The 23,204-nt window shown below is 43.1% G+C and overlaps 1 protein-coding gene across 5 annotated transcripts in view; it reads left to right on the top strand.

The window, feature by feature from the left end:
* The window catches only part of FBXW11 (F-box and WD repeat domain containing 11), a 98,090-nt gene that overhangs the window by 35,225 nt on the left and 39,661 nt on the right, over positions 1 to 23,204 (top strand). For 2 of the 5 annotated variants that reach the window (XM_083431978.1, XM_083431979.1), the window contains one exon: positions 6,587 to 6,688. The exons of the other annotated variants lie outside the window; for them this stretch is intronic. In XM_083431978.1, the coding sequence (XP_083288104.1) occupies positions 6,587 to 6,688 (102 nt within the window). The remainder of the gene's footprint in view (positions 1 to 6,586; positions 6,689 to 23,204) is intronic. 5 annotated transcript variants of the gene reach the window in all.

Genomic DNA, 23,204 nt, shown 5'->3' with positions numbered 1-23,204 from the left:
GCCATCCCTGACCATTGCTCATGCTAGATGGGACTGATGGGAATTGGGAGTCCCATCTGTGAACTAAATGATCTTGGAGAGCAGAATATAGAAGGTTCCCTGAGGGGTTGGCCAACAGAGTTGCCAGTACTGGTTTTGATGGGCCAGTGATCTACTTAACCGTAAGGCATCTTCAGATGATTGTTTTTTACAGGAGCACTACTATTCAAAGCGTTTGCTGAGGTTAAATGCCAAAATGCTCTAGCTTGAAGTAGTGTGTCTGCTGCCTACAAATGAACTGTCTATATTACAATGAAATAATCCTGTCAGTCTAAAAAGATGCAGAAGGTTCGTGTTAGTAGCACACCAAAGTACATGAGAGGAAAAATTACGTTAATGTTTTAGAAAATGTCAGCCCATGAGTTGATTATTGGAAAGCAAAACCATTGCTCTGTGTTAGGGTTTTTTTAAAAAACGTTTTGACTTGATTTGAAGAAAGTTACTGATCACCTAGTCAAAAACAGGAAGACCTGTACTGATAGAAATGCATTGGTTTGTGCATCGATCACCACTTGAAGCATGACCAGTTTATGGCAGTATGTTGTGATTGCAATAACAAATTCCCAAAATTATGTAATCACATTTAGATCACTTTTCAGAAAGTTCACATGTTGCATAAATGTAGCATTGAATGATTGTGTTTAATGTTTGCTGCTAAATTAGTTTAATTTGCTTTTGAACTGTGTTACCTTTAACACGTTTGCTTCCTGCTGTTCAATGCAAAATTTACTGAAAGTTGATCTACCCTATATTTTCCCCCCTTACTGAAAGGACTGTAGTGATTAGACTTACTTAGCCAAGAATGGTGACCAGCGCATGAAGCACCAGTTCACTATGCTGTAAAATATGGGAAGATGTATGCCAGTAATTAAATTAAATAAATTAGTGCTAGCTGGCCAGCATATGTTGTTCTGGGAAGACATGTTTTTCCAGGAAGGATTGACCAGCAATACTGATGGGCGGTGTGATGCCCTCTTTGCTTTCCTGTGCTATAGTGCTTAGTTTGACTGTATTGCATTGACATCTGTGCAAGAACCATCTTTGTCTTGTGGCCCACTGTGATCTGGACTAATTGGGGAAAGGATTGCCTGTTTTGAGTAGATAAGATAAGCCTTTGAACCCTTCCAAAGTTAATTCTCTGGCTCATTTAAAAACAGACCCCCCCCCCAACTTGCATGGGTTAGCACTTTTATTTACCGTATTTTTTGCACCATAACACTCACTTTTTTCCTCCTAGAAAGTAAGGGGAAATGTCTGTGCGTGTTATGGAGGGAATGCCTACGGGTGGCGGGGGGGATCTGCTGCAGTTGTGAGCAGAGGATCCATGGTTCCCCTTCCTTCCCTCCTCCGTGGCTCGTTTTGAAACAGCAAAGCGGGAGAAGAGCCGCTGAGTGGGGAGGAGAGAGGGACAGAGAGCCTGCTTCTTTAAAGGAGCAAAGCGGGAGAGGAGAGGAGCTGCTTACACGAGTGTAAGCGGCTCCTGTCCGGTTGGTTCCTTTAAAGCAAGCAGGCTCTCTGTCCCTCTCTCCTCCCCACTCAGCTCGCTAAATAGCAGCAAAGTTTTTCAGCTCGCTAAGCCGGGGATGAGCGGGGAGGAGGGAGAAAAGTAGAGCCTGCTTGCTTTAAAGGAGAGGAGAGGAGCCTTCTCCCCTTATACCCCTCTTCTTCATTATTAGCAGCATCCTTCTCCACCCATCCCACGCATGCTCCTTGTCCCTTGAGTGCTTTTCCTTCCCTCCCCACTTAAAACATGGTTACAAAGCACGGATCCACATGGATCCTCAGGATTTTTGCACTGGGTCACCCCAAATTCACCATCAGATCACATAGCATGTCCATGGCTACATCTTGCACCAAAAAAATCACGCACCCACTGTTGCCTGGGGCCGCAGTGGTGCAAAAAACGTGGTTACAAAGCATGGATCCACATGGATCCTCAGGATTTTTGCATTGGGCTACTCCAAACTTACTGTCAGATCACATGTCTATGGCCACAGCATGAACCACAAAAATCATACATCCACTGTTTCGTTTAGAATTTTTTTCCCCCTTGTTTTCCTCCTCTAAAAACTATGTGCATGTTATGGTCGGGTGCGTGTTATAGAGCGAAAAATACGGTAATTAATAAGCAATTTACCAATTTACCAAAGTTGTGCAGGGACTTAAAAGCCGGACTTTTTGCCCTCTTATTCACTAGCATGAGAGGTAAATGGTAGTACCTGATAACCTTCTTATGACCATATGACTTGTGGCCTTAAATTGAAATACAAGTACTTGATACGAGTCAGCAGAACTAATTTGCAGTATTTTAAAATGCAAGCATTCTTGTATAAAGCAATAGCATTATTTGACCCATCCAGGGTGAAAAATTGACCAGTTTCACAGACACAGGAGCCACTCACACACAGTACATTTGTCTTACCAGGATTCAAGTTCAGCTTGTTTTTCCTCATCCATCTCAACATTGCTTCCAGGCACCAATCCAGGGACTGCATGTCTTCTCCCAATCCAGATGTAATTGAGAGATAGAGCTGAGTGTCATCAGCATACTGATGGCACCTTGCCTCAAAACTAATGACCGCTCCCATCAACTTTAGATTTGCATTTCTAAAACTGCAGCCCCAGTTTCTTCCAGTGCAATAAACTGCTTTTGAAACTTGGGAGTTTCAAAAGCAGTTTATGGTATAGTGGTTTGTTCTTTGCAATGCAAAAGAGATACCTCATTCAATGCATCGATTTCTGTATTATAGCCTTAACTTTTACATATTTGCTAATATCAGAGGTGGTATAAAATCTATTTACTATAAGTAAATATGCCTGTTTAAATTAAAACCAGGGCACTCAATGCTCAGAGCTTCCCTGGTATTTATTACTGGGGGGGGGGGAGAATGACTGGTTTTAGATTTATTTGAAAGCCTATGATCCATTTTGAAACTTTAAAGTCTTATGATTTTAAACTCATTTAGCTTATGACCAGGATGAATTATCCTTAAGTTGCCTCTCTGTTAAGTATTTGTGACCCGGGTAGACTTACTTGGCCTGCCAAATTATGTAATCTGATGTTAAATTGTTTGGCTCATTAACAACTGATTGGGATTGTGTCCTGTACAAGTTAATAAATCCTTAGTCCTCAACATCAACTTTGAGAAACTTCTAATTTTCTTTAAACAGTAACACTTTCTGTCCACAATAATAGAACAGCTATGTAATAGGCTCATCTTAACTGCCTGCACTATTCAACTTCTTTTCATTCCAAGTACCGTATTTTTCGCCCTATAGGACGCACCGTCCCATAAGGCGCACCTAGTTTTTTGGGGGGGAAATAAAGGAAAAAAATTATTTCCCCCCCAGGCGCGGGGTTGGGGAAGCCCGAGCTTCCCCCGACCCCAGCCCCCAAACAGGCAGCTCTCTGCAAGCCGTGGGAGCCCAGTGCTGGCTCCCGCTGCTAGCGGAGAGGTCCGCGAAGCCTGGACGCGCTGAGCTCAGCGCGCGCAGGCTTCGGCATGCAGGCACCTCTCCGCCAGCAGCGGGAGCGCTCCCGCTGCTAGCGGAGAGGTCCGCGAAGCCTGGGCGCGCTGAGCTCAGCGCGCGCAGGCTTCGGCATGCAGGCACCTCTCCGCCAGCAGCGGGAGCGTTCCCGCTGCTAGCGGAGAGGTCCGCGAAGCCTGGGCGCGCTGAGCTCAGCGCGCGCAGGCTTCGGCATGCAGGCACCTCTCCGCCAGCAGCGGGAGCGCTCCCGCTGCTAGCGGAGAGGTCCGCGAAGCCTGGGCGCGCTGAGCTCAGCGCGCGCAGGCTTCGGCATGCAGGCACCTCTCCGCCAGCAGCGGGAGCGTTCCCGCTGCTAGCGGAGAGGTCCGCGAAGCCTGGGCGCGCTGAGCTCAGCGCGCGCAGGCTTCGGCATGCAGGCACCTCTCCGCCAGCAGCGGGAGCGCTCCCGCTGCTAGCGGAGAGGTCCGCGAAGCCTGGGCGCGCTGAGCTCAGCGCGCGCAGGCTTCGGCATGCAGGCACCTCTCCGCCAGCAGCGGGAGCGTTCCCGCTGCTAGCGGAGAGGTCCGCGAAGCCTGGGCGCGCTGAGCTCAGCGCGCGCAGGCTTCGGCATGCAGGCACCTCTCCGCCAGCAGCGGGAGCGCTCCCGCTGCTAGCGGAGAGGTCCGCGAAGCCTGGGCGCGCTGAGCTCAGCGCGCGCAGGCTTCGGCATGCAGGCACCTCTCCGCCAGCAGCGGGAGCGCTCCCGCTGCTAGCGGAGAGGTCCGCGAAGCCTGGGCGCGCTGAGCTCAGCGCGCGCAGGCTTCGGCATGCAGGCACCTCTCCGCCAGCAGCGGGAGCGCTCCCGCTGCTAGCGGAGAGGTCCGCGAAGCCTGGGCGCGCTGAGCTCAGCGCGCGCAGGCTTCGGCATGCAGGCACCTCTCCGCCAGCAGCGGGAGCGCTCCCGCTGCTAGCGGAGAGGTCCGCGAAGCCTGGGCGCGCTGAGCTCAGCGCGCGCAGGCTTCGGCATGCAGGCACCTCTCCGCCAGCAGCGGGAGCGCTCCCGCTGCTAGCGGAGAGGTCCGCGGAGCCTGGGCGCGCTGAGCTCAGCGCGCGCAGGCTTCGGCATGCAGGCACGTCTCCGCCAGCAGCGGGAGCGCTCCCGCTGCTAGCGGAGAGGTCCGCGAAGCCTGGACGCGCTGAGCTCAGCGCGCGCAGGCTTCCGCATGCAGGCACCTCTCCGCCAGCAGCGGGAGCGTTCCTGCTGTTTGCGGAGAGGTCCGCGAAGCCTGCATTCGCCCCATAGGACGCACCCAGATTTCCCCTTCATTTTTGGAGGGGAAAAAGTGCGTCCTATAGGGCGAAAAATACGGTATATGAGACTTGGAATGAATCATTAGAAATAGTTGCAGAGAAAGTTACGCACAATAGATCAGCAAGCTTTTTCAAACTCAGCAGTGAGAAACTTATGCTTAAAACACTGAATCAAGTTCCTCACTTGTATCCCAGTGCCAGATTTGTGATTCTCTTTGTTTGGGTAGTGTATTGGGAGTGGCTTTGTACAAAAAGCGATTAACACTCGAGAGCACTCCGGGCTCCACTTTCAAGGGCTCTTTTCTCATTTATTTCCTTTCGGAACTCATAAATGCTGAAGTGGCTAGACCAATGAAAGTTACTAGATAATTGCAGCACTAAGAATTGCTACTCTGCAAGCTCCATTTCATTGGGGCTGTTGAAAACTCCAGTAGATTGGAGGATAAAATTAGTTGCATTTTGGTCCTGTAAGAAATCAGCTAGTTTTGACAAATTTAGGATCCTTTTACATCAGTGAGATTCAAGAGCAACTGACTTGGGGCTTGTCAACACCAGTGTTTACTGTATTACCTTTTAATTTGCATAGTCCACATGCAATACCCTCTAACAACACCTGTCTCATTGCTTACCTGTTATGGAGATAATCTGAAAAACTGAGGGAAATTGGGTTCTAAACTGCTCTCCTCAGGGTCACGGATGATTTTATTTGGGTGTTTTTGGCTGGGTGACTCAATTTTCACTTTCTTCCTTTCCCCTGTCCATGCCCACTACTTCCTTGATGCTCTCATTTCTTTCTGCCCGTGCTCATAACTGTTTCCTGTGAGCTCCTGAACGGAGTTTCTCCCCTCCACCCCGGCCTTTGATCCCACATGATTTGCAGAAAACCAGAAGACTGCACAAGCAAATTTACAGTTGCTTGACTTGCCCACTTCATAAGTGGGTTGGTTGTTTTTTTTAAAAAAAAAGCTGTCTGTGCACATGCATTGGCATAAAACAGCGGTGGCCAACTCCCAAGAGACTGCAATCTACTTACAGAATTAAAAACTGGCAGTGATCTAACCCCACTTGGGGGGGAGGTTCAGGTCAAAGTTGTTGAGATTTTTTTTAGGGAGGAGGAAAGCCCCGTTTTTAATGGTTTTTTGGGGAAAAGAGGAACAGACACTCACTAGCAAATCACTGGGGAAACAAACAGCCTCACTCAGTAAACGCCATCTTCCTTTCTGCAGATGGTGCAGCAATGGAGGGCGGGGCAGGAATCAGTTTTAGCACTGCTAAGGAAGGGGACCCAGCGATCAACCGCGATCTACCAAAACCTCCCGGGGATCTACAAGTAGATCGTGATTGACTTGTTGGACATCCCTGGCGTAAAAGAATCAACAAATTAGATGGTAGGGACACATCCAGAAGGGAACACCTATTAGTTGTTTCCCATGCACAGATTCAAAAATAGGCATTTGTGGACCACACTAGCCTAATGTGAATGGAGAAAAAGTAGATTAACAGCTAATTCACGCTCAAATGTGGACAATCTCTCGGTGTGAATTCAACCCAATTTATGCTTCAGATAGCGTAGGTTATGTATGCAATTGTAATGTTTGGTGGATTCAGCCCTCGATTGATGATCTGGCTAAGCAGTTTGGAATGGGATTAGATGTTTTTGGTTGCTTGCCTTTGGTTATCCACTTTAACATACTAATAAGTTACCTGCGTTCAGTAACTTGTGGCATCTAACTGCTTCTTCTCTTCCTTCCTTTTTGTCATCCTGCAGTGTTCTGTGCCAAGGTCTTTGTGGCTAGGCTGCTCCAACCTGGTAGAGAGCATGTGCGCACTGAGATGCCTGCAGAGCATGCCCAGTGTCAGATGTCTCCAGGTGCCTTTCTTCTTTCTTGTTGTAAATGTGTTATGCTTATGCTGTGGTCATTGTTAAAATCTCGCTGGGTTCAATTTAAATATTATAGCCTTCTGAATGTTTTCTGTATGATCCTCTTCAGTTTTTGTAGGAGCCCTCCTTAAGAGGGCTCTGCATGATAAAACTCCTAATTTGAAAGTAGTACGCATTTTGCTCTACCTGTTGCCTCCAGTTGCGATGCAAATAAGGCTTGCATGCTGCCTGTTTTTGTTTGTGAGTTTCCACAGTAAAATCATTGGAATAATTGATGAAGGGTGGTGTGAAAATACAAAATAAATAAATCCGCCAAGCAAATACATTGATACATCAGTATAATTCTTTTCTCGACTACATTGAATCCTCCATGTATACAGCAAATGTTCCTGAGAAAGTTTTTGTAATGTTCAGAGAGAAGAGATTTTTAGATGGAAGAAATCAGGGGCTCTCTTGTGCCAGTGTTAAAATTCTTACAATAGTGCTAGCATGGAACCCACTTAAATGGCTTGAGTTTCTTTCAAATGAATAAATTTATTTCTTTTTAATTGTGGAGCTTGAGAACATGTATAAATAGCAGGATCACTAGCAATGATTTCACAATGGTACATTTAGTTTTGTATAGGTATTGCTAAATAATAGCATATGGTAGTGGTGTTTCTTAATTTTTGAGGGCTTCGTTTGTGGACATAGCTGAACTAAGTATGGCAAATGATTAGTAATTTCTTTGGGCCACTGGGATCATTTTAAATTGTCTCTAGTGGCCAAACTCAGTGGCTTACCCACCAGTACCTTTGTGCACTTCTCGCTTTCTGGGATTTCACTGTGTGGGCTTAATTGGTCTTTCCCAAGTATGAGAAATAACTTTCACATAAGTTAGGCCACAGGCCATGCAGCAGGTGGATGGGACTTGTATTTGTGCTTTGAGATTTGAGGCAGCCCTGTTCTTTCTCACTGTCTCTCCCTCCCCAACCCCTGTACCTCAAAATGCACAAGGAGAATAACTAGTGTTTTTAGGTGTGTGTTTTTTTCTGTTGACCCTAATAAATATCATAAATATGAGTTGCCCCAAGTCTTCTGAAACATGAATCCTCTATGCCCACAGAGAATAGTGGAATGTTGATCATAATGTAAATCGTAATTCTCAATGTTGGATGCAAATTGTATGTGACATACTGGATTTGACAAGGTGATTGGGTATGTTGTATGGAGTCTTTCCTGGGAATTTAAGGATACAGCCCTCCTTCTTCCATGAGTCATACAGTATAGTGAGATAAAGAAATCAAATAGGTTTCCAGTCTAAATTGTTAACCAGAGCACAACAAAACGCTATCATTTGTTTTCTTTCTCTCTAGCTTATTTGCACCTAGGTTGTTGATATGAGACTTTACTAAAAAACAACAGCAACCAGACAATTGGTGTGTTTTGTGGATGCTTCCACCAGTGTCATGCCTTAGGACCCATATCTCAAAAACCCTGTGTTATATGACCTCCCTGGATAGTGGCAGAACTAAAACCTTTAAAATACAGTGGTACCTTGGTTTACAACCATAATCCGTTCTGGAGGTCTGTTTGTAAACCAAAACAGGTGGTAACCCAAGGCGCACTTTCACTAATGGGGCCTCGGAAAAAAATTTGTTCGTAATAAAAAAAAGGGTTGTAATCCAAAAAAAGGTTGTAAACTGGGACACGCACTTCCGGGTTTGACGTGTTTGTAATCCAAAACGTATGCAAACCAAGACGTATGCAAACCAAGGTACCACAGTACAGCTATTGACCCTTATACAGTGGTACCTCAGTTTACAAACTTAATCCATTCTTGAAGTCCGTTCTTAAACCGAAACCGTTCTTAAACTGAGGTGCGCTTTCCCTAATGAGGCCTCCTGCTGCCGGTGCCCTTCCACCATTCGGCTTCCGTTCTTAGACCGAGGTAAAGTTCGCAAACCGGGACACTACCGGTTTTGTGGAGTTTGTAAACCGAATCGTTCGTAAACAGGGCTGTTCTTAAACCGAGGTACCACTGTATTTCATTTAGTTATCATATTCAATGTAAATAAAATAGATTTCCTTCTGTATGTTCTCTCTTCAGATGGCTCTCTTCAGTAAGTTTATAGAAATGTTAAAGCAGCCAGAAAGCTGTCCCCTTGTCATTCTTAACATCACTGGGATAGCTCAAAGAGTAGATCATGAGACTTTTAATCTCGGGGCCATGGGTTTGAGCCCCACATTGGGTAAACAGATTTCTGCATCGCAGGGGGTTGGACTAGATGACCCTCGTTGTTCCTTCTAACTCTATGATTCCATTGCAAAAGTACTTATCAGCAGTTAAGTTATGTGTTAGAGAAAAGCAAATATAATCCATTATTTGGTATCTTGATATGGTATAAATATAATACCACACTATCTCTTGAGAGTAAATGTACAAGGTAATGTTGAGTCTGCTTTGTAGCACTGGTAGCCTGCACTGAAAGTACACCTTATGCAAAGTGTGCACTATGTATAGAAAATAGCGGCAAAGGAGTAAATAACTGATGGTATATTTTTGAACTGACACCTTCTAGCTGTGTAACATCAGATAATAAACTTGTTACATATCAAGGGGGAAAATATTCTCCATTTTCAGTCATTACAAAGGAAATAGTAATCTAAATATCCATTTTGGGGTTGACCAGCAAAACTTTTGAATGCTTGAAGTTTTTATTATGTTTTTAGATATGCTGTAAGCCTCCCAGAGTGGCTGAGGAAACCCAGCCAGATGGGCGGGGTATAAATAATAAATTTGTTATTATTGTTAAATAATAAAGTTGTTATTATTATTATATTATTATTATTGAATCCGATATGTGTTGGACCACACATGATAAATCCACCCTTGATCATTACCTGAAAATGCATGAGCCTGCCCTTGAAATATGTATGGCTGTGTTATTTGGTGGGAGTCTATTGCAAGCATGCTTCAGAGTTTGGGATGCTATGGATGACAATACAGGACTGCTTCGCAATGTGAGATTGTATGCATGAAAAGCAACCTTCTATTATCATTCTCCTTCTTTGTAAATGATTATCTTTTTATTATAATTGCTTAGCTATGTACCTAAGCCTTAGCTCTCATCATCACTCTTATCTGTGAGTTTCTGTCATATTTGTGTATTAAATAAATTGATCTTTGTACATGATGCTCTGTACATAACAAGGAAGGTGTCATTTGACTGAGAGAAAACTACAGAACCAGAGTTTTTATGGTGTCATTCTCTGTGGTGTAACATGGAAGTGTTTTGAGACCTTTTCTGTGTGTGTTTTTAAACACAAATCTGTAGAGTGGAGTAAATTGTGGAGATGGCCAGCTATTCAGAATAGTAAAATTCAAAGAAGATTATTCCCCTAAGGATCTTTCAAAATTGGCAAGAGAATGCAAAATAAAATTCAGTGCTGATCATAAATAAATGGCATTTGGAACCATTATTCCTACACATTCACCCCCAAGTGCACACACAGATATCTTAATTGACTTTAACTATTTGATAAATACTTTGCAGTCATTTGAAAATGTCAACTGTGCAGTGTGAAAATGTCAACTTTGAGCAGTGTGATAATGAAGAAAGCAAATGTAATATAAAGAATTTAAGAACAGATAAAAAGCAAGCAATTACCATCTTGGTTGTAGATTATTAGAATCGTAGGTACAATTTGGCTACATGTACCTGCATTTCGTTGACATTGCTTTACTTCAAACAGTATATCATTTAATTGGGAAATTTATGTTTAAGAAAGGCAAGTTAAAATGATAATCCGTTTATAATGGAGAAAAACTTAAAAGGTGATAAATTTGCTTTTGAGGATGTGGTAGTTGCTTATAAAATTGAGTGGTGTGGCGAAAGTGAGTTGGGGAGAGCTGATACCTCAAAATGCAAGGGTTATCCACAAGAATTGTCTGACCGCAAATTGAGCAGCAAAATGAAGTTCTTCACTGTCACAGGAAGCTATGGTAGACACTGGGATAATCAACTATAAAATGTTACATCAATACATAGAAGTTATATCGTTCTGTCAGAACCAACTGTCTCTGGCACAGTGGAGCATCTTAGATTAAATACCTCTTAAACTCCTATTTTACTGGGGGTCAAATACAGTGGCTCCTCGCAAGATGAAAAGAATCCGTTCCGCGAGTCTCTTCATCTTGCGGTTTTTTTGTCTTGTGAAGCAAGCCCATTAGCGGCTTAGCGCTATTAGCGGGCTCAGCGGATCAGCTGTTAAGCGGCTTAGCGGATCAGCTGTTAAGCAGCTTAGTGGCTTGGGGAAAAGGGGGGGGGGAGGGAAAAAACCCCGCAGGAACTCGCAAGACATTTTCGTCTTGCGAAGCAAGCCCATAGGAAATTCATTTTGCGAAGCACCTCCAAAATGGAAAACCCTTTGGTCTAGCGGGTTTTCCGTCTTGCGAGGCATTCGTCTTGCGGGGCACCACTGTACTAGGTTTTATTCTTTTGTTATGTCCAGTCCAGTCCAGTCCAGTGGGGAGTCAGGAGGGGCATATCAACCACGCTTCCATTTCGTAAGAATTTGCCTCCATTGTAGTGAGGGGGGAATTGATTAGCCTAATCCTGGGGCCTCTTGGAAGTGCAAAGGAGCTTTGCATCCCAAGCCACCATTGATCTGTCCCAGCCTCTCAAAACACTCTGTTTGAGGGCCGTTCCACAGGCATACCAGGGGCCTTTGCAGTGGGCATTGCCCACTCACTGGTGAAACTCCTGCCTGCTGGCAGAGATGCACCTTCTTCCACATACAGTGGTACCTCTAGCTGTGGACACAATCCGTTCCGGGGTGCCGTTCGTACCCCGAAAAGTCCGCAACTAGAGTGGCGCTTCTGCGCAAGCACGGAGTGCGATAGAGTGCTTCTTTGCATGTGCGCATGGCAAAACCCAGAAGTATACACTTCCGGGTTTGCCGCATTCGCAAGCCGAAAAGACGCAACATGACCCTAACGCAACACGAGGTATGACTGTATTAACTTGCTCAGTTACTGTATTTTTTGCTCTATAAGACTCACTTTTTCCCTCCTAAAAAGTAAGGGGAAATGTGTGTGCGTCTTATGGAGCGAATGCAGGCTGTGCAGCTATCCCAGAAGCCAGAGCAGCAAGAGGGATTGCTGTTCTGTTCCCTCTTGCTGTTCTGGCTTCTGAGATTCATAATATTTTTTTTTTCTTGTTTTCCTCCTCCAAAAACTAGGTGCATCTTGTGGTCTGGTGCGTCTTATAGAGCGATAAATACGGTATTTGTTTAGTTTTCAGTTTTAGTGGGCATTTCTAAATTAGATCTATATTGCCTTGCTATAACATGAGCTGCCTTGTGAAGGCTTGGTCACTGAAGAACAGGCTACATATATTTAGATAAATAAAAAGTATGTGCCTATTTTTTCGTTTTATAGCATTCTACAGTCCTGTTGCAAGTCTTGATGGCTATTAATCTCTGTACTAGATTTGTTACTATGTCTGTGTTGTCTCTGAGCTCTTAGCCCTTAAATATAATGCAGTCTTGCGAAGAAACATTCCTCCCCCTCCAAAACAAATCAGTGGTCCGCCTGCCCTTGTCATAGGGCATAGCTTAAGGTGATCAGTTTGGGTGGTACTTCACATCAGAAGCTAATTGCAGTGCTGTTTTCACACTCTTTGATCTGGACTATATAGTTACATTTATTTCCCATGCTGTATGTGAAAGACAGAGATGCAATTTTAAATGCGTAGCTTTTTTAAAAAATTGGTTTTTGGCCGTACTGGAAGATGGATATACAATTGCAGGTATTACCTGTAATGAATAGACAAATTCTATCTTAAGCACATTTTTAGCCCACCCACCATTTCCCCACTTGCACTTTTAAAACTTTTATTGATGTATGGTTGGAAAACCTTGTCACTTGTCAGTTGCATCAGTTCCAGTTTCTTCTGCCACAGTTGAAGCTGCTTGGAAATGCAGGTGGATTTTGTTTTTCCTGTTCAAAAGGTCACGCACACTGCTGCTCAGCGATACTTTTAAGAAAAAGAGAGAGAAGTCATTGGTGAATCTGACTTCAGCAGTTTCTGCTGAGCAGAAGTTGGACAATGAACTAAGGATTGGTAAAGTAAAAGTGTTTTATATGCGTTGTATGCGATATAACACTGTGACACCACATGGTGCTGTGGAACCCCATCTTTCCCTACCAGATTTCCCTGTATGAGTTAACAACATGTTTAACTGAATCGCTTCTTTGACGTCTCTGGATCCAGCCCAAATGGCAATGGGGCACATTAGAAACATCTATGTGAGATTTCATCAGAATCTAGATTGGTTTTTACCAGGATAGGTAGGTGGGAAGGAGTGGCTTTATCTGCAACAGCCGAAAGGAATCTATTTAATGCAGCGAAGATAGTAAGTTATCATCTGGCTACTTTTCATTAACAGAAATGGTGAAAGATTTCTGGGCGATGATGAAAACAGTAAAAGGCACGAGTGATTTCAGCACTAGAAATACTTTTTTCTTTTCATAAAGACTTTCTGAAGCCACCATAGTTTTTCTCTACCAGCTAATACTCTCCAGCCTCTTCTAACTGAAGTTTGTCCAGTCTCCTTTTTGGTCCTGTTTCAGTATTAGATCATATGCCTTCTGGGCAGCAATTATATTAGTTTCATGGCTTTGCACACTGCCTGACACCTTAGAGCTAAAGAAATATTTTAAAATAGTAAAGTGCTGTAAACAGCAAAGAAATACAGGAATTAAATCCAAAGCAAGTGGTTGTTTTTATCCTTGGTTTCGAGGTGTGTGTGAGTAAAGTTGGGAGGTGCTGAATGATAACCTGGTATTCTACCTTGTAACTTACTTGATGTTCTACTGACCTACATTTGCCTCAGCCGTTGCGTGACAAAACTAGGTCAACTTCAGTTTCAGTTCCTAGGTTTTGTCCCATTTGGGAAAGAGGTGTGATGCTTTTCTTAAGTTTCAAATACAACAGAGAGGAAGATGACAGTAAGCACATGAATAGAAATCTCTGTGCACTGAAAAACAAAAGAGTATTTTACAGGTGCTCAGGAAAGATATTTAGTCTTAATCTAAATTTGCATACGTTGTGTATGTAGAGTTTTGTGAGAATGTATTTCTTTTAACAGTGTTTTTCTTAAAAAGCCATGGTCAAACTTTGAATGGCAAGGTCCCATTTTGTTCCCCAAAGTGGCGAAAAGTCTCTCACTTTAAATTATTGCAACAGTATCTGGACTGATCATATTATGCTGAACAAAACTGAACTGCTGTTATGTCTGCCCCATTTGGCTGACTGTTTGGGCAGGAAGCATGCTTTTATATGGCTCATTCATGCTTCTCGCTCGCTCATGCGAGACCCTGGATGAATGAATGTGCTTTCCCCACCCCAAAGGCTTTGATACCGTGGTGAGGGGCCCTTCAGCACAGTGTTGTTTAGGCTGACAATTCTCTTTGCACTTTGTGTTTCTATGTTTGTTTGGCGCTTGCTCCCCAAATTAAAATAGAAGGTTGAAGAAATGTAAAATTTAGGAAGATAAAATCAACTGTAGACCGATGATAAAGATTAGAAAAGAAGTAACTTGTCTTAGAGAAAAAAGGTCAGTTTTGTGCATAGCACCTTTTATTGCACTGTTTTTGGCCCCTGAGATATAATGGGTAGTGTTGGACTTCGATTCGGGAAACATGGGGATGAAATCTCCACTAAGTCATTTCACCATTCCCTTTCAGTCTGAAGATCAAATGAAAGAGCCCGGTATATGTTGCCCTGAAGTCATAAAAGCTTGGGTGTGATTCAGATGTAATGAACTGGATAATGGGATTGCAGTCAAAAATGTACTTTTATTGGATAATATTAAGGGACTTTTAGACCTCTACCCCACCCCCATTTCTCAACTACAAATATGACTACTACTTCTTTTTTCCGATAGTTTGCAAGCAAACATGATATATACTGTATACAGAAAATTGGGTCCATTTGTGTTGTCTTATCAGTTGTGACAGAATACTCTTTGAACCAACAGAGGCTTCAGTGAATGGAAAGCGGGGTGGGTACAGGCAATTTTCTCTGATCCCACCTTCCCTCTTGCAGCTCCCTTTGCCATGCCAATATGTTCCAGAGGGTTGGGGGACCCTTTGGAACAGCAATGAGACGTGATGCAAGGGCCTGCAGGAGAAAAGAGGGAATTTGTGAAACGCCCCCCCCCCTTATTGCTCATAGGCGCCTCTAATTGATCAAAGAGCCTTCCATCAATGGTGGGACACAGTTGGATACAACCCAGAAAGCTTGAATTTAATTCTTTCTCTTCTACCTGCATTTGAAATCTCATGTCTGTCAATCCCCTCTTCTGTGTTCGAAAATAAAACTCATATGCCAAAAGGCTTGAGGTTGCATTCTTCTGTACTACTGGCCAGGGTGTTAATATTTATAAAACATATTTAACTATATCTGTTGGATTTAATATAAATGGCTAAAAGTGTTACTTATGCATTTGGGATTTGTGTTGCTTTACTGAGTTAGTAATTATAATTCTCAAGAGACCCTTTATTCCTGTTTGCGAGGAAAGACTGCATAGAGTGAGTAAAACTTGCAGTTAGGCATTTCCACACCATTCTTTCTCTTATAATCATGCACCAAAAATTAAGATTATTCAGCACTTACATCACATTTTTAATTGCAGGGAATCTGGTTTTGAAAAGGTCACGACGTCCTGGATTTTGTTTTTCCTGCATGTTGTAGGAATTTTTAAAAAACAGTAAGGTGCAGTTCTAAAAGGCACATGTTTTTCCCCAAGCTTTCCCTGACCTATAAGATCAGACCCTATTTTTGTCTATGAATTTCCTGAATTCTTGTTTGTGTTCTTACACGCATTTATAATACTATTTTGCTGTTTTTATGTTGTATATTGTTTTAATTATATTCTTTGCAGTTTTCTGTTGTACAGTATTGAGATATTTTTAAAAATATTATAACTGTTTATAACTGTTTTAAATAAAAATAAATAAAATATTTCCCCTCCCCTCTGTTGTTTTCACCTGGTGCCTAAAGATATGTAATGGAGACACCAGGCAAGCCTCTACTGGGCGATCAAAGCAGTTTCTGTGCCAAAACCAGGCCTAAAGCCCCATTGACATGGAGCTACAAAATCAGTTGCGGAAGATAAGTTCTATCCCTTGCACTTCCAGTCTGCAAGATTTGTTACAGGTGTCTCTATATGACAGCTAGTGCTGATGCCTGTAGCTGCAATGACTTGCAGCATAAAAAAAATGAATTCTAGTGCACGTGCTCCTTTTGGAGATCAGGGCCATTGCCTGGAAGCTTTCCAACATTATGTTTCAATTGCACTTCACATGTTAAAAGTATTTTGCAAGCCTTAGGGCAGGCACGGCCAAACTTGGCCCTCCAGCTGTTTTGGGACTACAATTCCCATCATCCCTGACCACTGGTCCTGTTAGCTAGGGATGATAGGAGTTGAAGTCCCAAAACAGCTGGAGGGCCAAGTTTGGCCATGCCTGCCTTAGGGCTTTAATCCAGTCTTGGGTTCAATTTGTCACTTATTCAGACTCCATGCATTTGGGGAAAGTGCTTCCACATCGTGCACATAAGAGTGGCAGTGTCACCCTCAGAGGGTGCCATTTCAGGGGGTCATCACCCTTGGGTCCCTTTGCCCAAGGAACCAGGTGGAGGTGTTTGTATTCCACCCATTATCTCTCTTGATGGCAGCAGCTCTTCTGGTAAAAAGTGCCTTTGGAGACTAATTGCATAGATAGTAAGGAAGAGTTGCTACTCCGGTGTATAATTAAATGTGTGTTTATAGGAAGCCTGGTGCATACAAAATGGCAGATTTTGTGTTTACTGTGAGCCAATGAATAGTGTTGGACAGTAGCCTTTGAAAGCACTTGTTTATTTTGCTTCAAAGCCTTAGGGAGCTGTTGTGTACAAGAATTATGAGAAGGAATGAAATCAAAACACTGCATGGGAAACTATATCATGTTCACTAATCGTTCAGATTTTTCAGGTTGTGGGGCCGAAACAAGCTGCTTAAGCTTATTAATTAAGCTTAATTGGCATACTTTGATCCACATCTCTGCCCTATTGATGAAGATTGTAAGAAATTAGGATTTGCAGATCGCAGTGCCTGCCACTGAGGAAGAGAAGAATAAAGGAAATGGAGATCAAGAACCAGAAGCACAAGATAACTGAATATAGATTAGCAACACAGCACATGATTCAATATTTGAACTTAGAAACAAGGTGGTTCTTGCACTACATATTTTAGGCAGTCTGCAGATCCTAATACTTGTTAGTGCAGCTTTGCAAATACCTATAGGATATGAGCCCACATATTCCTATTGTGGTTCAGTAGGAGGTTGTGGCCTAAAAGAAACAGAGGTTTTCCGAGTCCAAGACAATTTTTCCGGGTCCAAGATGATGTTTTGTTTCGGCGGTGACATTCCCCACAAAAGCCAAACAACTCCACTCTAAGAAGCTTAACAACTTTGGGTGATCTCTGCAGAAAAGCTTAACAACTCAAGGGCAATCTCTCCCCCCCCCCCCCCCAAAGAAAGCTCAAGAACTCAAGAAATACTGACTTTGTAATTTTTGCTTCAAAAAAAATAAGAATAGGGGTCGTCTTATACATGGGGGCATCTTATACACAGAAAAATATGGTAACTTTTGCAACAGTTATGTGGCTGTTCTTTGAATACCAAGCCAGAGGTTTGGAGAAAAAAGGAAATTAATCTAGAACAAATTTAGATAGAGGACGAAGTGACGGAAGATGTATTTTCTATTGAAAGTGCAGAGAAAACAAGAAATAGTGGGTACCGGTGGAGGGAGGAAAATAGAGTGTCTGGCAAATTTTGAGAAGTATATTCTCAATTTAGTCTTAGGACGCACCATCTGAGGAGAGCCCTTGGCTGGTATGTAGTCTCAGGATCCCAGTTCTTGTTCTTTACAGGTAGACTAGTTTGGATGAGGTATGCTTATTGATATCTGAAAATGGTAGATCTTAACTAAGGCCTGCTTATTGATTTTGACATGTTAAATTTTAATCTATAATGTGGTTTTCCTGCTTAGTTGACCCAGTTCTAGATTAGATGAGGAATTTGTGGATACCTTGCCACTCTTCAGTTGTATTCTTTATCATAAAATAGTACAATAATTGATGGTCTCTGCAGTTACTCATATAAAACATTTAATAGAAAACATGCTTAAGATTCACAAATGTGCTAAATAGTTTTTAGACTATTTAACTATAACAACAATACAGTTCTGTTGTTAACCACAAAATATGAATAGTTAGTACCTTTGGTTTGCTAAATGGGCTTCCCTTTTCTTACTTCCATATTTTTCATGGTAGTTTGACAAGGATCCTTCGTTATTTCACTTTCCAGAGGCCTTTGTGTCTTTTACTTCCTGTTGTTAGATCAGATACTGCTGGTGCTGTGCTGGCCACAGAAAGTAAGAATCCCGTAATTTCTTGTGGTATTTAATGGACTTACAAATGGCATTTGTCAGATCGCCTAGGGCAGGGGTGCCCAAACTTTTTTCAAAGAGGGCCAGATTTGATGAAGTGAACATGCGCGAGAGCCGACCAAAGTTGTTGAGCTTTTTTTTAGGATTAAACTGCCACAGGAGCCAGATAAAACCAGCCGGGGGCCGCATTAGGACCCCAAAATGGACTTTGGACATGCCTGGCCTAGGGAGATTTAAAATTACATCCTTGATGTATGGATAGATTTGTGTGCATGCAGTCTCCAGGCTGTTGCCCTTGTGTTTTCCCCCAAGTTGTGTTGTGCTTTCATGATTGATCATACGGTTTTCTCCCTCCTTGCTGTAAAGGTAAAGACGCCCCTGACCATTCAGTCAGGGTCCAGTCGTAGCCGACTCTGGGGTTGCAGTGCTCATCTTGCTTTATTGGCCGAGGGACCCAGAGTACAGCTTCCAGGTCATGTGGCCAGTATGATTAAGCCGCTTCTGGCGAACCAGAGCAGCGCACGAAAACGCCATTTACCTTCCCGCCGGAGCGGTACCTATTTATCTGCTTGCACTTTGATGTGCTTTCGAACTGCTAGGTTGGCAGAAGCTGAGCCTGAACAGTGGGAGCTCACCCCGTCGCAGGGATTCGAACCACCAACCTTCTGATCGGCAAGCCCTAGGCTCTGTGGTTTAATCCACAGCGCCACCCGCGTCCCTTTACCTTAAAGGGCCACACGCTAAAATGCTGAAGGGAGTCAGAAAGCCTCACAGTGGCAGCAGTATGGTACCTGCCTTGGGATTTCTTCCTTCCAGTCATGGAGCTTATATCTCTAAGTGTGAGGAATGCGTCTTGTTCTCACTTAGCAGGCACTCTTTGGGGAGCAGTCTGGTCCATTTAGGGAAATTAAACCTCTGCATTCATCCAGACCATTTACTGTGGGGATTGGTGACTTTCCTCGTGGTGACCAGGAGCCAGAAGCTCTTAGTATCTTAGAAAGGGAGGTGTCAGCCATATTTGCAATCAATACGGTGTCCTGTCCAATGTAGAAGCCCCATTCAGCAGAATTCATGTGGAGTGTGGAAGGCGCTGAGTTTGGGGGTAGAGAAGTGTACTTGGGAGAGGAGGAAAGGAGGCAAAGCTAGGGTCATTGGAGGAAGAGGAGCAGGCAGTCAAGGAGTTCAGGGCTTACGGCTCCAAATAATTGCTTGCAAGACTGGCATTTAAATTTGTACTCTATGCCTTAAAATTCTGAACATAACAGAGCATGTTTGACATTTCAATTAATTACAGTATAAGTGTGTGTGTGTGCGTGTGCACTGTACTTTACTATTCCCAAACTATTCTGCCATCCAAACAAGAAATAATATCTTGTACAGTCATACCTCAGGTTGAAGTAGCTTCGGGATGAATATTTTCGGGTTGCGCTCCGTGGCAACCTGGAAGTAACGGAGCGTGTTACTTCCGGGTTTCACTGCATGCGCAGATGCTCAAAATGACATCACGCACATGTGCAGAAGCGGCGAAACATGACCCGCGCAGTCACGTGTTACGTTCATTTCGGGATATGAATGGGGCTCCGGAACGGATCGCGTTCGCATCCAGGAGTAACACTGTATTTCTGAGGGTGTTTTTTTCCAGCTTACTTCGAATTTCATGTGATGCCTCCCTCCCTCCTATTTTTTCCTCTTCCCATCAGCTCCCTAACTGGTGCCACTACCTTAGTACAGCCCTTTATTTTATTTGTTACATTTAGGTTTTTCATCTAGTCAACATACTGTGGCCAAAAGCTCTCTACAGACCGTTTTCTTCTGCCACCTTTTCTCTTCTTTCGTGTGACCAGGTTCATAGTTCCGTATGAAAACAGAGAGATTTCTTTTTTACAATAGATCGTGTCCACATTAAAATACATTTAGATTAATACAGTTTGAAAGTTGCACTAGTAGAACTATTCTGTGAACCTCTGATGTTCTTCAGATATTAGCTGCTATTGTTATTACTTGATTATGACAAAGAGGGTTCCACTCTTCACATCATTAAAAAATGTTCACTCTTCACAAATGAACAGAGACTTAAGTTTATACTAGAGGCTGTTTTTAGGGAACATGGTATTTGCTTAGATACATATTAACACATTTCCTCAGATACAGTGGAGCACGAATAATTATTTTTCCTAAAAATGAGTAACTAAATGAAATGGAGAGGTACTTTCCAACCATATGATATGAATATCCTTAGACCAAAGCAATGCCCCTCTCCACATCAGTTGTGTTCCTCAGAAAGGTGCTTCCTTTTGAATGAACAGACAGCTAGTTTTATAACCAATCTCATTTCCACTGTCTTCTATGTTACTGTAATTGAACCTTCCTTGTTGTCCTTAAAAGCTTAACTAGTCCAGGCAAAGCCATGATTACAAACAAAACAGAGCAATCATGAATATCTCAGTAAAACATAAACTTGTATTTAGACTGTTTTTAAAATAAGCATAAATTAGTGCATTGTAGCCATAATTCTTTAGGCTGTGGAAATGTATAATTGCCTTATTTACTCTCAACGTGGAATAAACGCCCAGTCTCTCTAACTGGTTTTGCCTGATTCTTTTATTCTCTCTAGCCTGCGGTCATACAGTATATGAGGGCAGCCCAACTTTTCATACCAAGTGGGCCACAAGAGTACTTGGACATGGAACTTGCAAGCTGCACACTGCCTTGTCTTGTGCATGTGTGTGTGTGGAGAGCAAGCTCAAAAACTGATTCCCATCCCCACCAGGCCCTCATGCTGCCTTCCCAAAACTGGTTAAGCAAGATGCTGGGCTTTGGGTAGGAGGCATGAGGCTCTGGCAGGGTCCTTCCCATCTCCTTCCCAAAGCTGGGAAAGCACCAGCTAGGCTTTGGGAAGGGTGTGGGAGGACTTTATGAGCCCTCCAGAACCCCCACACCTTTCTCAAAGCACAGAGCCTCACTTACCTGGCTTTGGGAAGGCAACACGAAGGCTGCAACGGTGGGGTGGGTCAAATGTTACTGAGGGCTGACAAAAAACGGCCTCAGGGGCTGTGTGTTAGACCACTTTTCAGTAAACTAAAAGTATTGATATCTTAAAAAGCAGAGACATCACCTTGCCGTCAAAGGTCCATATAGTTGAAGCTATGGTTTTCCCAGTAGTGATGTATGGAAGTGAGAGCTGGACCATAAAGAAGGCTGATCGCTGAAGAATTGATGCTTTTGAATTATGGTGCTGGAGGAGACTCTTGAGAGTTCCGTGGACTGCAAGAAGATCAAACCTATCCATTCTGAAGGAAATCAGCCCTGGGTGCTCACTGGAAGGACAGATCGTGAAGCTGAGGCTCCAATACTTTGGCCACCTCATGAGAAGAGAAGACTCACTGGAAAAGACACTGATGCTGGGAAAGATGGAGGGCACAAGGAGAAGGGGACGACAGAGGACGAGATGGTTGGACAGTGCTCTCAAAGCTACCAGCATGAGTTTGACCAAACTACGGGAGGCAGTGGAAGACAGGAGTGCCTGGCGTGCTCTGGTCCATGGGGTCACGAAGAGTCGGACACGACTGAACGACTAAACAACAACAGAGTCTTGATATTTCCATTATGAACACACACAACTAGTCGGATAACTCAGTAAAGCACTGTGATTTTTGGCTGAAGGAACTCCTATGCCTCCCCATTCCTGCTGTTCATAGGAACACTGCAGAATGTCAGAGCAATGCCTAGCATCCATTATAGTTTGGCTAGCACATTTTAATTGTTGCCTCTCAAAATCCTGATTTATTTATTTTTTTAGCCCCCCCCCCCCTCGATAATCAGCCCTCTCTTGAGCCAGAGGCTCCTGTGCTTTAAGCCAGTGGTTCTCAAAGGGTGTGGCACATCACACTGGTGTGGCAGGAGAGGATGGCAAGTGTGGTGGGAAGATTCAAGGACAATCAGAGAAACATTTAAACATTTCAGTACAGTATGGTATAGTGTCAAATTAAAATTGTGTGTGTGTGTGTGTGTGTGTGTGTGTGTACATAAACACAACCAGAAACAGTATCCATGCCTCTTCAAGAGCATTGCTATAGTTCTCTATGACATATTGTTGTGAACACGGATTTTCAATTCTGAAGAATATGAGATTACCTGGCAATAGCAAACACACCTTAAGTAGGTTTATACCTACTTAAGGTACATATGTAAGAGGCTCGTTTATACAGTGGTACCTCAGGTTAAGTACTTAATTCGTTCCAGAGGTCCGTACTTAACCTGAAACTGTTCTTAACCTGAAGCACCACTTTAGCTAATGGGGCCTCCTGCTGCTGCGCCGCCGGAGCCCGATTTCTGTTCTCATCCTGAAGCAAAGTTGTTAACCGGAAGCACTATTTCTGGGTTAGCAGAGTCTGTAACCTGAAGTGTATGTAACCTGAAGCGTATGTAACCTGAGGTACCAGTGTAATTATATTTTCGGAACGATTTATGTTCTTATATAGCTGCATTGGCTTATACTTTCTGGATGTTCCATGATCATATTATAAAGTAGTTGTGTTCTTTGTTATAAATCAAGCACTGCTAGGAGTTTTCTTTTTGTTTTCCAATGTATTTCTTATCAATAAAAAAATGAGGTGTGGTGCAAGCAAATTATTATTCTGAAAATGTGACCCATAGAATTTTTTTTTTTTTTTTTTTTGAGAACCACTTCTTTAAGCACACCTTGATCTCAACATATGGAAACGGAAGGGATCAAAGTAAAAGTCCTGATATGATGAAAAGTTCTTCCAAAGAACTGTGGAGTACTTTCATTTTGCTCTGAATTGATTTAGCTCAGGTATACCCTTCTGGAAAGTCTAGCTAATAAATAATGCACTCTTTTTATTTATTTATTTTATTAAATTTCTATTCCACCCTTCCTCCCAAAGGAAGGAACAGTGTCCTTTTAGATTGCAGTAATAGATGGATGGGTAAATAAAGAATAAAAGTTGCTTTATTTATTTCTTTTTTGACATAGCTATACACGTAAGCTATATTTGGGCAGA

Source organism: Podarcis tiliguerta, assembly GCF_965153285.1.
Source record: "Podarcis tiliguerta genome assembly, chromosome: 3".
NCBI classification, from domain to species: domain Eukaryota; kingdom Metazoa; phylum Chordata; class Lepidosauria; order Squamata; family Lacertidae; genus Podarcis; species Podarcis tiliguerta.
Note: the sequence above shows the minus strand (reverse complement) of the source record. Positions and strands in the feature narration are given on the sequence as shown.